The 13506-nt window shown below is 41.3% G+C and overlaps 1 protein-coding gene across 2 annotated transcripts; it reads right to left on the bottom strand.

Annotated features, from left to right (window-relative positions):
• Window positions 1-382: 382 nt before the first annotated feature.
• On the bottom strand, window positions 383-11497 carry LOC126245108 (acanthoscurrin-2-like). Of its 2 annotated transcripts, XM_049948292.1 has the most exons (4): window positions 11356-11497; window positions 6744-7094; window positions 6500-6710; window positions 383-900 (listed from the first exon to the last, which is right to left on the bottom strand). In XM_049948292.1, exons 1-4 carry the CDS (start codon window positions 11411-11413, stop codon window positions 876-878), a joined length of 645 nt encoding a protein of 214 aa, XP_049804249.1. In that variant the 5' UTR covers window positions 11414-11497; the 3' UTR covers window positions 383-875. The 2 variants fall into 2 exon arrangements, with proteins under 2 accessions (XP_049804249.1, XP_049804248.1); XM_049948291.1 differs by having other exon boundaries at window positions 6500-7094.
• Window positions 11498-13506: the final 2009 nt, after the last annotated feature.

Here is a 13506-nt window from a genome sequence, read left to right as displayed (position 1 = left end):
ACAAGTTCATCTCACAAATTAAATGGGAAGAGCTGTCAACAGTATGAGTGACACATAATGTCCCATGTAGCGAACAATTAATTTTAAAAAAAAAGGAAAAAACATATACTCCACCGAATTGACGATACCCTATTTCCAAGTGACCAACACTTTCAGCAGTATTTGTGCTATTATCTGGGCGATGAAAAATACGCACCTGTGAAGTATCCGTCGAGCACCATTCTGATGTTCCTTTGTTTGAGAACTCTCGATATGTATGAAACTGGTATAGTTGTATAATTGTAACAAAATTTCACTGGCAATTCCAATAGATATTCATTTTCAGTTTGAACTGCTGTTGCAAATACGATTTTCCATGTTTGAGGAACTCTTGTTGATCACATTTGACATTTGAAAAATGGCTTTTATTGTTAAATTACAAGGTGAACATCATTTTTTTGGAATAATTCAATTTACATCTGAGTATAATTTATAGTTCCTGAGTACTGAGCACACTTGCTCTATGCTTAGGGTAACATCATACACACTAGGTATAACATTCTTCAGGTAATCATCGACCATTGTCCATACTCTAACTTTATAATTTTGGAAAGTACGTTGTTTTGATAAAGCACTAAACAAAGTCAGTGTAAAAGGTTCTGAATGTTCTAATAAAAAACATCACTCAAGAAAATACTCTTTTTTTTCCTAATTTTTTCCAAGATTTTCTTGGCATTACGTAAAAACTACGGCTCTTGTTCAAACAAAATTTCAGTACGGATAATTCTATATCAAATAACATGAAGTTTATGTACACTGAATTTATTTTCTTGAAAAATTACACAAGTTCACTGGGAAGATGGTAGCAGGAAATTAAATATTATGGATTTCTGCTCTCACTTCCCGTAGCCACCATGGCCGCTGAAACAAAACAGACGAATATAACTTTTTAACATATGATCATTAGCGTATTGGATATAGCACTTGCATGTCTATAACAAGATAATTGGTAAATTACAGCTAATACAGTTACATGAATTTTTTTGTCCGAGCTCAAAAAAAATCAGTCCTGTTTAATTAAAGGAGTACCGGTATTCGTAAAAGCGCTTCAATATTTTTCATACCAGTTACAGCTGTTCTCAGTAAATTTGATCATCGTCAGCTGACAAAGAATTTACTGTTTAAGAATCTACTATGAGCAATGTCGTCCTAAGAGCAATGTAATAACAGAACACTACTTGGACAATGACAAAGCGAAACTGAAAGCTTCATGTTTCTACAACTGCGGTACAATTGCACGAGGTGTTGAGTAGTTTATTTTATTGCTGTGTTTTCACTGAAAAATAATTCGTCAGTCTTCCGATGCGAAGATGGTCTGTATAATTTGTAACTATTTGACATTACAAGATGGCTCTGAAGAGGAATAAAAGTATCGGTGTCCAAATGTTTTGGAACTTATTAAAGATAAGACATGTCGTTTAGGCGAGATGTGAGAAACACTGCAAAATCCACATCTATGTACACATTCTGAAAGGCGCTGTGAAAGAGGGTGCTTCCCACGTAGGTGCCGGCCGGGGTGGGCGAGTGGTTCTAGGCGCTACTGGCTGGAACCGCGCGACCGCTACGGTCGCAGGCTCGAATCCTGCCTCGGGCATGGATATGTGTGATGTCCTTACGTTAGTTAGGTTTAAGTGGAGTTCTAGGCGACTGATTCCCTCAAAAGCTAAGTCCCATAGAGCTCAGAGCCATTTGAACCATTTGAACCCACGTAGGTATTAGGGTTCCTTCTTGGGTTAGCGTATTGAGCGCGGGATGAGTCACCAATAAACTGCCTCTGTGCGCGCTTTAAATAGTCTAATCTTGTGTCTGAGGCTACTACGGGAGCGATACATACGGTACTGTGGTGTTTACAGACTACTCGTAATAATAACTTTTGAAACGTTGTTAAGTAGAGTTCTGCTGCGGTGTTGGCAGCTATCTTCAAGGCTTTACCCATTCAGGTTTTCAGCATGTTAAGTGCCACCCTCCCGAGACTGAAACTATACTGTGACTATTAATAGTATTGTAGTCATAGGATACTGTGTCGTTGTGCATAATTTTATATTTCTTAGCGTATGAAGCATGTTGCGAGTCTTTGTGCGACTTTCGGCCCTGACGATATTTATGATGATTTTTTATGGGTAACTGCATCATCTGACAAATTTCTTAGCTTACTACAAGGGCTGTTCTGAAAGTAAGGTCCGACCGGGCGCGAAATGGAAACCACAGTGAAAAACCGATGAAACGTTGCACAGATGTGTTTCTCTATTATGTCCGTCGATCGCGTCACGTTGCCCTTTTCAGTTCTGAGCGCACAGTGAGGACTTAAAGATACCTAGAAAGTAGTGTCTCCTGCCAAGCATGGGTGTCTGCGGTGAGATTTCGCCTGCTTTCAAGCAGTCCTCATAGCGTAACTATCGTGCATTTCCTTCTTCATGAAAATTGTCGGCAGCGCACTGGAGGGGCAATGAGGGCGCACCTGCAGCGTTTTCGGTGGGAAGTCTTTTGGTCGCCTACCATTCAGATTCAACATGGTTCCCTCTGATTTTCATCTACATCTACATCTACACTCATACTCCGCAAGCCACCTGACGGTGTGTGGCGGAGGGTACTTTGAGTACCTCTATCGGTTCTCCCTTCTATTCCAGTCTCGTATTGTTCGTGGACAGGAAGACTGTCGGTATGCCTCTGTGTGGGCTCTAATCTCTCTGATTTTATCCTCATGGCCGCTTCGCGACATATACGTAGGAGGGAGCAATATACTGCTTGAATCCTCGGTGACGGTATGTTCTCGAAAGTTCAACTAAAGCCCGTACAGAGCTACTGAGCGTCTCTTCTGCAGAGTCTACCACTGGAGTTTATCTATCTCCTCCGTAGCGCTTTCGCGATTACTAAATGATCCTGTAACGAAGCGCGCTGCTCTCCGTTGGATCTTTTCTATCTCTTCTATCAACCCTATCTGGCACGGATCCCACACTGGTGAGCAATATTCAAGCAGTAGGCGAACAAGTGTACTGTAACCTACTTCCTTTGTTATCAGATTGCATTTACTTAGGATTCTTCCAATTTAATCTCAGTCTGGCTTCTGCTTTACCGACGATCAACTTTATATGAACATTCCATTTTAAATCACTCCTAATGCCTACTCACAGATAATTTATGGAATTAACTGCTTCCAGTTGCTGACCTTCTATATTGTTTCTGCTCACATGAACCTCGCCGGCCGAAGTGGCCGTGCGGTTAAAGGCGCTGCAGTCTGGAACCGCAAGACCGCTACGGTCGCAGGTTCGAATCCTGCCTCGGGCATGGATGTTTGTGATGTCCTTAGGTTAGTTAGGTTTAAGTAGTTCTAAGTTCTAGGGGACTAATGACCTCAGCAGTTGAGTCCCATAGTGCTCAGAGCCATTTGAACATGAACCTCTGGCTATGAAGACAACATTTTAACACAGACAACGAGCTGCGAACCAGCGTAGAGAACCAGTGGAGAACACAGGCGGCTGCCTTCTATGGACTGAAAAGTTGGTGCAACGCTACGACAGATGTCTTCAGTTGAAACGACAACTATGTAGACATGAAGCTGGAAGAAGCAGCTAACTGTTGCAAATAAAAGATTTTTTTTTTTTATTTTCACAGCGATTTCCATTTCGCAACCGATCGGACGTCGTATAAAAATTAAAATCAGAAAAAGAAAACAACCTGTCACTTCATTCGGTAGACAGAAGACAAAAATTTGTGCTTGTATTCATTAGAAAGCTTAGTGGATGGAGCTAATGTAGATACATTCCTTTATTGAAATCGAAGGTCCATAAAGTTTTTTTAGCGAAGCAACCACCCACTGTCAATAAGAATGCCAGAAATAGACCATGCACCAGCTGCATTATTATCCCATTGGATGCATTACGTTGCACTTCCTCTATTGGTGCATGTAGAAAAATTGCACACGATATTCTTTCGTTACGTTCAGATACTTAGATGGAAATAAATACTGATAGATACTGATTTATATGTGTCACACGTCGTCTTAAATACTCTACTGATACTCTACTCTACTGATAGATACTGATTTATATGTGTCACACGTCGTCTGAAATACTCTATCATTTCATCAGTGTATGAATACTCTGATACACTTGATGATTTTCATCACCTCTCACAGTACATATGTGTGTGCGTGCATGTGATTGTGTGTGTGTGTGTGTGTGTGTGTGTGTGTGTGTGTGTGTGTTGTTTATAGGTCAATAACAGCAAGTTTATCAGTGCCCTTACCAGAAGAATTAGAAACGAATGTAGTTAAAATGTCTAAAGGATTAAAAAAGAGACAAAATATAATCTTAATTAATATTTCTCTCTCTCTCTCTCTCTCTATCTATCTATCTATCTATCTGTCTATCACACACACACACACACACAGACACACACACACACACACACACACACACATACACCACGTCTCACTCACGTTCATCCGCACAATGAGACCATCACGAAGCCTTTACGATACTGTAAATTTAGTCAAATGTCCTAAGATTTTCTACTAAAACATCGGTAACACAAGAAGGAGGTTCAAATGGTTCAAATGGCTCTAACCACTATGGGACTTAACATCTGAGGTCATCAGTCCCCTAGACTTAGAACTACTTAAACCTAACTAACCTAAGCACATCACACACATCCATACCCGAGGCAGGATTCGAACCTGCGACCGTAGCAGTAGCGCGGTTCCGGACTGAAGCGCCTAGAACCGCTCGGCCACAGCGGTCGGCTCAAGACGGAGGCTAAAAGAAACGACACAGGAATGTGTCGCTGGCAGATCGCTTTCAAAGGCGTTCAAGTGTCAGCCAAGCATGAAAACACATTAAACACTCCTTCCTAATATTTTAGGGAGCAACTATTCGTTTCATAGGATCTCAAGAGTCGTCACACATTCGCCGCTTTGTTGTCTAAAATAGAGAGCGCTTTTGCAGATAAATTAACGGCTGCACTCCTGTCTGAATATAAAACAGTCAAATAAAATGTTGCGCACTATCAGCGGTACACCAAAAGCACCAAACATTGGAGGGTTCCCTCGATAGCCTTGCTGCATCGGGCTGTGTCCCTCACAAAGACGAGTGACTAGTACCCCACTTCTTCTGTACGGATGGAGAGAAGCAAGTGATGGCCGCGCTGTTGACTTTACAAGCTGCAGTGTGCTCTCTGTAACTCCAGGCCGTCTCTGCCCCATCTTCGCATGACTCTGCAGCTCAGCATCAAGGTGAGACCATATAGAGATATGACGCACCGAACCGTCTGATTTTCGCTACACACCTCGCCGGTTGCTACATCTGCTAATACGTGTCTTCGAAAATCTTAAACTTGACTGTGGAACAGCAACTGTGTAAATCTGTATTCTCTGGTACCCACCTGCTTCCCCACACTGTGACGCAAAGGAAGGGAGTCCCGGATTTTCTATACGCTTTTACCTCCTGGATACAAATGTTGTAGAGACTAAAGCGCATTGTGGAAGTAGGAGCATGTGGGGAATTTTGCAGTTTGAGCACAGCTCAGCTGATCCAGTGCGCTCAAGATCGTTTATAATTCAGCCTCGCATACATTGAATTCTGTGGGTAGTCGCATCTTGACGAGACGATCAGAGCAGCAAAGGCAGTCCACTTGTTTATCTTTAAATACAACATCTTGGTGGCGCACGTTTAAAATTTCGTTCACGTTTAAAATTTCATAAAAAATCGTGGAAACATACACAGTTGTGCAGTCTCTCCTATACAACTACTTTGGACTTTCTCAGCAACCACGGCGCCAGGAAAAGGGCTAGGGTTTGTGCTTTCCCCACAGGACGTGACTACGGCTCATTCTCTACGAGGAATCCAAAAAGAAGTTATGTACTTCCTGCAATATGTGTTTTCCCCGATTTCTTAAGTTTTTCATACACTAAATTACTACGAACACACTAAATTTCTACGAATTCGCCAACGCGCCGTGGTCAAGTGTGGAAGAATGTTACCAGTTGCCAATTTACAAGTCACACCAGGAACACTGTTTTTCTTAGCAGAACTAACAGTTGAGTATAGGTATTACTGATAACATAAAATGAGTGTTACGTAAAATTTTACTTCTGTACATATTCAATGCAATAATGTGATCAATGAAGATAAATACTGTAAACTAATTGTATCTACAATAGCTGAAGAGTTATAGCAGGTCCTCAACATATTTAACTTTCGGAAAGTTGCTTATTACCTCTAAAATAAACATATTTTTAAAATTTTTTGAGTTATTTCACATCCATGAGGACCATTTCACTTGGAAACTGCGGTAGAGACATTAGCTATCGATTTTCTTTTCTTTATTGCAAATTTTTTTTATGTATTATGTATTAATTTTTTGACATGTTCTAAATCTTTGAGACTCTCCTCACTGAGGATCTATGGAACAAAAAGGACATCAGTTTAATTGAATTAGAAGACCAGAGGAAATGTTTACTCACAACCCTCCGAGTCCACCAGAGAAACTGGAGCTGGAAGCCTGGGAGCTGCTCTTTGAGAAGGTGCCCCCTCCGCCGCCGCTGTGGCCTCCGCCGCCACAGGTATTGCAACCGCCTCCTCCTCCTCCGATTCCAGGGTAGCCACCCCCGCCGTAGCCTCCGTCACCTCCACCGCCTAAGCCGCCACCTCCGTATCCACCGTGTCCACCTCCGCCTAAGCCGCCTCCGTCGTAGCCTCCACCTCCACCTAAGCTGCCTCCTCCGTAGCCTCCGCCTCCACCCAAATTGCCTCCACCATAGCCACCGTGCCCACCTCCGCCTAAGCCGCCTCCACCGTAGCCTCCACCTCCGCCTAAGCCACCTCCTCCAAAGCCCCCGTGGCCTCCGCCGCCGCCTAAGCCACCTCCGCCGATGCCTCCATGTCCAGCGCCACTCAAGCCGCCTCCACCGTAGCCTCCGCCGCCTCCTAAGCCGCCGCCTCCGAATCCTCCATGGCCGAGGCCGCCGAAGCCGCCTCCGCCGCCACCACCTCCACCGCCACCGCCGCCGCCATACCCACCATAACCACCGCCACGCTTGACACGTGACACGGCAGCATCTGCAGAAGAGGTTAACCCTGTCACTTGTCCATCCATACCACAATGAAAACTGCTTTCAAAATTTTCTGGAAACACTACTTCTTTCATATAAGCAAGCAAGCACATTTCTCTCGTCATTTAAAGTAATTCACATTAAATAATCAACATAGGGTTACTAGATGGCAGTCTTCAAAAAAGAGGACGTTTCTAGATTCGTACAAAAATTCGCAAGGATGTTATAGTTTACTCAACATTTACCTAACTGTCATTAAGATAAATTACAGTTTTTACAACTATAGTCTTATAATATGAAACTGTTTATACCACATATATTGCACTGAATGATTTGCAAATGAAACATGTATAATAGGTAGTATTCCATATAAATTTATTAAATCCTAGAACAGTATAATAATTTGTGGCAAATTTTAATACAAACTATAAAAAAATCATCATTTGTAAACAAGGCATCTTCATCTATATCATTATTTCCGAGGTATTCCACTGAATTTATGAAATTAATTTCCCGTTTTTCAACAAATAACCATAAAACTATATACAGGAAATTCTTATAACTATGTTGCACGGTTCAGCACTAAGTGTATTTCGATCTTTGCACCACAGACTGTAAATTACTGAACATATTTCCTATACTAGTATAGGAAGAAAAACTCTGCAATTTCAGTAGCACTGACACACAAGCAACATTCTTTCTCTCTTGTAAATATTTGTGGCAGATATCATTTGACAACAACTGACCTCCTGCATTAGCATTTGCCTTGTTCGTCAAAAACCTCTAAAAATGTAGAACCGGTCAAAGTACTTTATATCATCGATTTCAATATTAAACTTATCATTGAAATACAGAACTGTATGTTCCATGTCTTCCCACTTTGGAAAATTCTTCAAACCAACCCACATAAACGCTAAAAACTCTTGACACAAAATCAACCACTTTTTGAGCTATTTAATTGTTGCATCGTACACATGTGCTGTTTCTCCTTCTAGCCCATCACATTCTGAACGATAAACTTCATCCCTTTTTATCCTCAAAATTTCTTTTACTTTCATAGATTTGAAAATCTGCATTTGTGATTCTTGAAGAACATTCAACACTGTCTGAAAACTACATATCATTTCTCAAAGTGAATTTTTCTCTTTTTCAAGGGCTAAATATTATTCTGAAATAATGACAAACCATAATGGTGCTTCGCTAAGCTTACCTTGAAAAAAATAGTGAAATATGAGTCCAGTGCAGGATACATTTATATTAGTCTTATAAATAAGGGAAAAGAGACAGCCACCTAGTCTTAGAATGACTCAATGTATTGTACATTTACAAATTCATAAAAGTCCTTATGACTCTTTATATGAGAAAGAACAAGAACATAACTTCGACGGCCAAAGGAACTAGAGCAACCCAGAATGCTACAGGCCCACTTGCAACTCTATTCTCGTACACAAGTAAGTGTGAAAACGTGAAACACGGACGCTGGCTATCTGAAACTAACAAGATAATGGGTGCCTGTTAGTCTAATTAAGATAGAGGATGACGTGAATCTGCCTGGTGAAGGTCAGTACAATTAACTGCAGCTCCGTCTTGTTAGTTTGCAACATTATTCAGGTAAAATCCAGAATGAATACGAAACAAGGGTACAAAGAGCGAGTCCGTATCTGAGGAGAGGGGGAGAAGTGAGGGGACCCATTGTGTATGTACATAGTGTTCTGTTCACCCTTGGGCAGTGCATGGGGTCCTTTCAAACGTTTCAGAAGGTTTTCGATGTTTTCTAACTGTTTTACGAAACAAAAGCGAGAGAAAAAAGGAAGATTTGTGTTTATTCTTAATAAACTACTACACAGGGAAGGATGGGGTTAAAAAATTGGCCCAGATCATGTCAGTGAAGCCATCACAATAGTTACATTAGTCTGGAAGGGTCGGACGGAAATTGGAACCTCCTTCCCGCAAATTAGAACCCAACATGTTAACGACTGCGCCATTTCACTCGGTCGGGAAAAAGAGAAGTAACAGAAATAGTAGAATATGGATTCCGCTGTAAAATTTGGTAACGTTTTCAATCTAGTTTAGTTATTTACATATCTATTTGTTTTACTGATGAGCAGCAGACATTTACTTTTCCTCCAGGATCCACATAAACGCATCAGCCGCATGTATGCATTGTTGGTAAGCTATCACTTCTAACTTAAAGCGAGTTTAACTCAGTATCTGAAGATCAGTTGGAGAAGTATATTATGTATTGAATTGAAATTATGTTAATTCAGATAATATAAGCGATTAGTGTACTAATTATTTTTCCTAAAACACTTTAACATCGTCGTTTTGTTTTCCCCTAGTTCGATGTGTGGCACAGCATTACTTGTTTCACATCAACACTTTGTTTTAAATTTAATTACACGGAATTGAAACGAAATAAATGGGGAAAGAACAAAGATTTGTTTTTAAAGTGTTATCTGTGCACTGGACTCAATGAGAGATAATTTTGCTGAGTTACTGAGTTTTCATTTTGAGCCTTGTGGTAACTACGTACTGATAGTTATTTGAGTGGGCAGCTTTCAATTTTATTTTCGGTATTTATCATTTTATAACTGGCTACAGAGTTCCAGTGATTGCGAGCTCTTTTTTATGCAAAAATTACAATTTCAATGCTACTCGGTAAATGGTTGAAACATTACACCTCGTCATCACAAACTGGCAAAGTTTTATATGATTTCTTAGAATTAAAGTTAACCCAGTTAACTATCACCAGAGTCAGTACCTACTACCTTATAAGACTCTGCGTGATGTAAATATAGTAGAAGATTGGTCTTAAGGCCGTAATAAAAGTCTCTCTCTTCGTGATTGTACATTTATGAGGCTAATAAATTTGTCTGAAATCAAGTAAGAAGTTCACTACCATTCCCCAAGCGATGAAGGGCAGTTGTTAAAACAGTAGACTCAAATCTGGAAGCTGTAGGATTCAAATCCCCTTGCTCTCATCTTCGTTTAACAGATCGGAATGGTTCTTTTAACAAGGACATAGCCATATACTATTGGTACTCAGATGGTAGTGACCTGCATGACGACGATGGTCCGTTATACTCTTCCTTTACTCTTACAGTGCTGAAATGAAGATGAGGTCAGAGTTTAACGTCACACCGATATCTAAGTCAATGGTCCCCAATTTGGGGGTCCTTACCCCCTGAGGAGTAAAATGAAATTTTGTAAGGAGTATAAACAAAGAAGATTTCATTGTGTTTCAGTCATGAAACTAAATTATTTTTAAAAGATCTTACTATTATCACGATTTCGCAAGACTCTAATGTATCAGTAATTTTTTTTTCTCAATTACTAGCAATGATGTGTGACACTATACGGTGCAGGTTACAGGTTCCTCACACAGTCCTTCCAGTACACAAACACTATGTTAGTAGCGCAAGTCGATGACGGTAAAAGTGAAATACACACGTAACAAACGCTACATATCTCATTAAAATGTCTTCACCAAGTTATAAACAGCTCTTGCAATACACCAAAAATTGCTTAATTACTCAGAAACAGATAAATGAACTATTGACAGGATGGCACCATAGTAACTTGGTAAGGACCAGTATAGCGCTGAACACATTATTATTATCATTATTATTATTATTAGAGCCTTCAGACACATAGCACTAACGGCCTGAATACTTCCAATTTCTGCCATTTCAGAATTAAGGAGCCAACAATCAAGTGATTTTCAAACAATAAGTATAGTGCACACATTTTAACTGGGTTATTTTTTAAATGGGGGTGCAGCTGAAGTAAGTGTCGCTAGAGAGAGGATTGGTACAGATGAACAGTGTTTTGTAACAAACGCCTATATTTACTATGGATAGTCAGCGTTCTTATATGAAAAGGAGTTGTGGGACCACTCAAATATAAAAAAAGATTACTAGACATAAGTAATACCGACTGTCTCCTTGACTGTTAACACACCGACGACAACCAAATATCATTCATCATTTAAAAAATAAACGTGGTAAAAGAAACTTCTATATCATTCTAACGTTCATTTGGACCGTAAGTTAGTGATGATGAGAGCAATGGAAAAGGGAGGGGTGGGGGTACTAGCTAATATCCGATTACACTCGGGGGTAATGGTCTAGGTCATTAAGGACTAAGCATCAGCTTAGTTGGGTGAGGTTAGGAGAGGAAATTAACGCGGCCTTGCTGAAAGCCCCGACATTTCTCTCCAGTTATTTAGGGAATCTATGAGAAAGTTAAATCGAGGCTGTTCAACTTACCGGCTAGGAGTGTTAGCGCGAGGAAGACGGCCGCGCACAGCGCTGTATTGTGCGCCATGGTCCGCTGCAGCTGCGGAGGCGGCGTACTTTCGCTTCTACGGCCGGCTGCCCGCTCGCCGTCTTTTATTAGCACGTCTCGGCCGACCGGTAACATTATGTGCAAAACATCGCGCCCTGCGGTGAACCCCCTCCCCACACACGTCTCCCCACACCGAAGAGGTCCAATGATTTGCAGTTCTGACACGGCGAGCGGCCTTGACAATAAGGCCCAGTTCCTGAGAACACCAGCTCAACATTGCGGAAGTAGGCCTCATTAAGAACACAACAAAGGGCGCCATTGGCTGTAAATGTTAAGGAGAACGTCCACACACAATTACACACAATAACTACACATATTTTCGGGAGATTTGCACTGTAGTTGGGAGCGTTACTTTCCTCTGAAACGCAATGGCTTGTCCCATTCGGTATCCACTTAGATACCGAAATACAGGGTGCGTCAGAAAAAATGTATACACACTTTGAAGCGTCATAGAAAATTTATTTCCCGTTCTACAATGTTAAATTTCTGGAAATGGAAAGCTTAAAGTCCAATTGGAAAAATAAATGTACTTTGAAAATGTGATTAATGTTCAAACTGGTGGCCTTCAGCATCAATACATTTCTGAGTACGAGTCACCACTGATTCCGTAAATCGTAACAAAGTGTCCAATGAGATTTCTGCGCACACCGCCTGAATCTCATTCCAAAGTGTCTCCAGGTTACGCGGTTTACGTTTGTACACCTCATCTTTTACTGTGCCCCATAAGAAGAAATCCAGAGGCGTGAGGTCTGGAGAGCGTGCAGGAAACTCGACTGGTCCCCTGCGTTCTATCCATTGGCCTGGCACATTGTGATCCAGGTATGCTCGTACGTCCCTATGATGGTGCGGCGGGTCGCCATCTTGTTGGAAATAGAACTCATCATTACCGTATAATGCACGAATGGCAGGGAATATGGAGTCAGCAAGCGTTGTAAGGCCCAATGAGTCCCCTTGCAGACAAACCACACCACACATTTACACCAGACAAATTCACAGCATTTTCAACTGTAATGTGCGGATTATCTTTAGCCCAGTACACACAATTGTGCCTATTGACAGTTCCATTGAGTTTGAATTGGGCTTCATCCGACCAAATTATGCTACGCATAAATCCCGGTTCACGTCTCACCATCTCCTGAACCCATTCACAAAATACTAACCTTCGATCTGGATCGTCGTCACTTAGCTGTTGCAGCAGCCTTGGAATGTACACACGAAATCTGCCTTTCTTCAGAATGTGTAGCACACTACTAGCACTTACATTACTCTCACGTGCCTCTTACCTTGAAGAGTTTTGAGGCGAACGCTGAAACAGTGTACGAGGTCGCCCTGATCGACCTTTATGCACATCGCACACTTTTCCATGAATTTCGAATTTGTCTCGTAGACGTGTAATTGTTAACCTTGAAGGAGGTTCTGTACCATACTCACTTCTCCACTGTCTTCGAACCGCAGCTACATTCTCAAACTTCCTGTACAACTTAATTATCTGCTTCCGCGCTTCAAAGCTCAAACGCACGTCCGCTATGTTGCAGTTACTTCCTTGCCACTGCTTCCACCTGTTGAAGAAACATAACGTTACTTTCTCACAGATATTTAACCTTTTAGAACGGGAAATAAATTGTCTATGACAGTTCAAAGTGTGTATACATTTTTTTGACGCACCCTGTATAAAATTCTGTTTATTGCGTGAAATAGATCAACGATGAAACACATTACGTCTGCGCACAAACGGAAGTACGAGGGGTAGTCGTAAGGGTGTAAGTATCACCTGGAAAAACTCAGTCATCAAGAGAACCACAGGATCATCACATTCAGTCTTCGACACAGCCGTCAATAACGTTCCCCTCCACGACGGAAGGAGCCATTCGCTATTAATGTTAAGGCAGAACGTCCACAAAATTACCCGCAATAACTACACAGATTTACGGGAGACCTGTACTGTATATGGAAGCGTTACTTTCCTTTGAAACGCAATGGCTTCTCCTATTCGGTACCCAATCATACACAGAAATACAAATGTTGTTTACGGCGCACACAGATCGACTATGACACACACTTCGTGTGCGCGC

This window comes from Schistocerca nitens, chromosome 1 (genome assembly GCF_023898315.1).
Source record: "Schistocerca nitens isolate TAMUIC-IGC-003100 chromosome 1, iqSchNite1.1, whole genome shotgun sequence".
Taxonomy (NCBI): Eukaryota; Metazoa; Arthropoda; class Insecta; order Orthoptera; family Acrididae; genus Schistocerca; species Schistocerca nitens.
The sequence above is the reverse complement of the archived record's forward strand: the minus strand, read 5'-3'. Positions and strand labels throughout refer to the sequence as shown.

Excerpts from the sequence above, each read along its gene's own strand:
- LOC126245108 (XM_049948291.1), bottom strand. The coding sequence starts at position 11,413 with ATGGCGCACAATACAGCGCTGTGCGCGGCCGTCTTCCTCGCGCTAACA. Across the intron at positions 7,095-11,355 it reads CGCGCTAACACTCCTAGCCG|ATGCTGCCGTGTCACGTGTC; the intron begins GTAAGTTGAACA and ends CCTCTTCTGCAG. Across the intron at positions 901-6,499 it reads TCTGGTGGACTCGGAGGGTT|CGGCCATGGTGGCTACGGGA; the intron begins GTGAGTAAACAT and ends GTTTTGTTTCAG.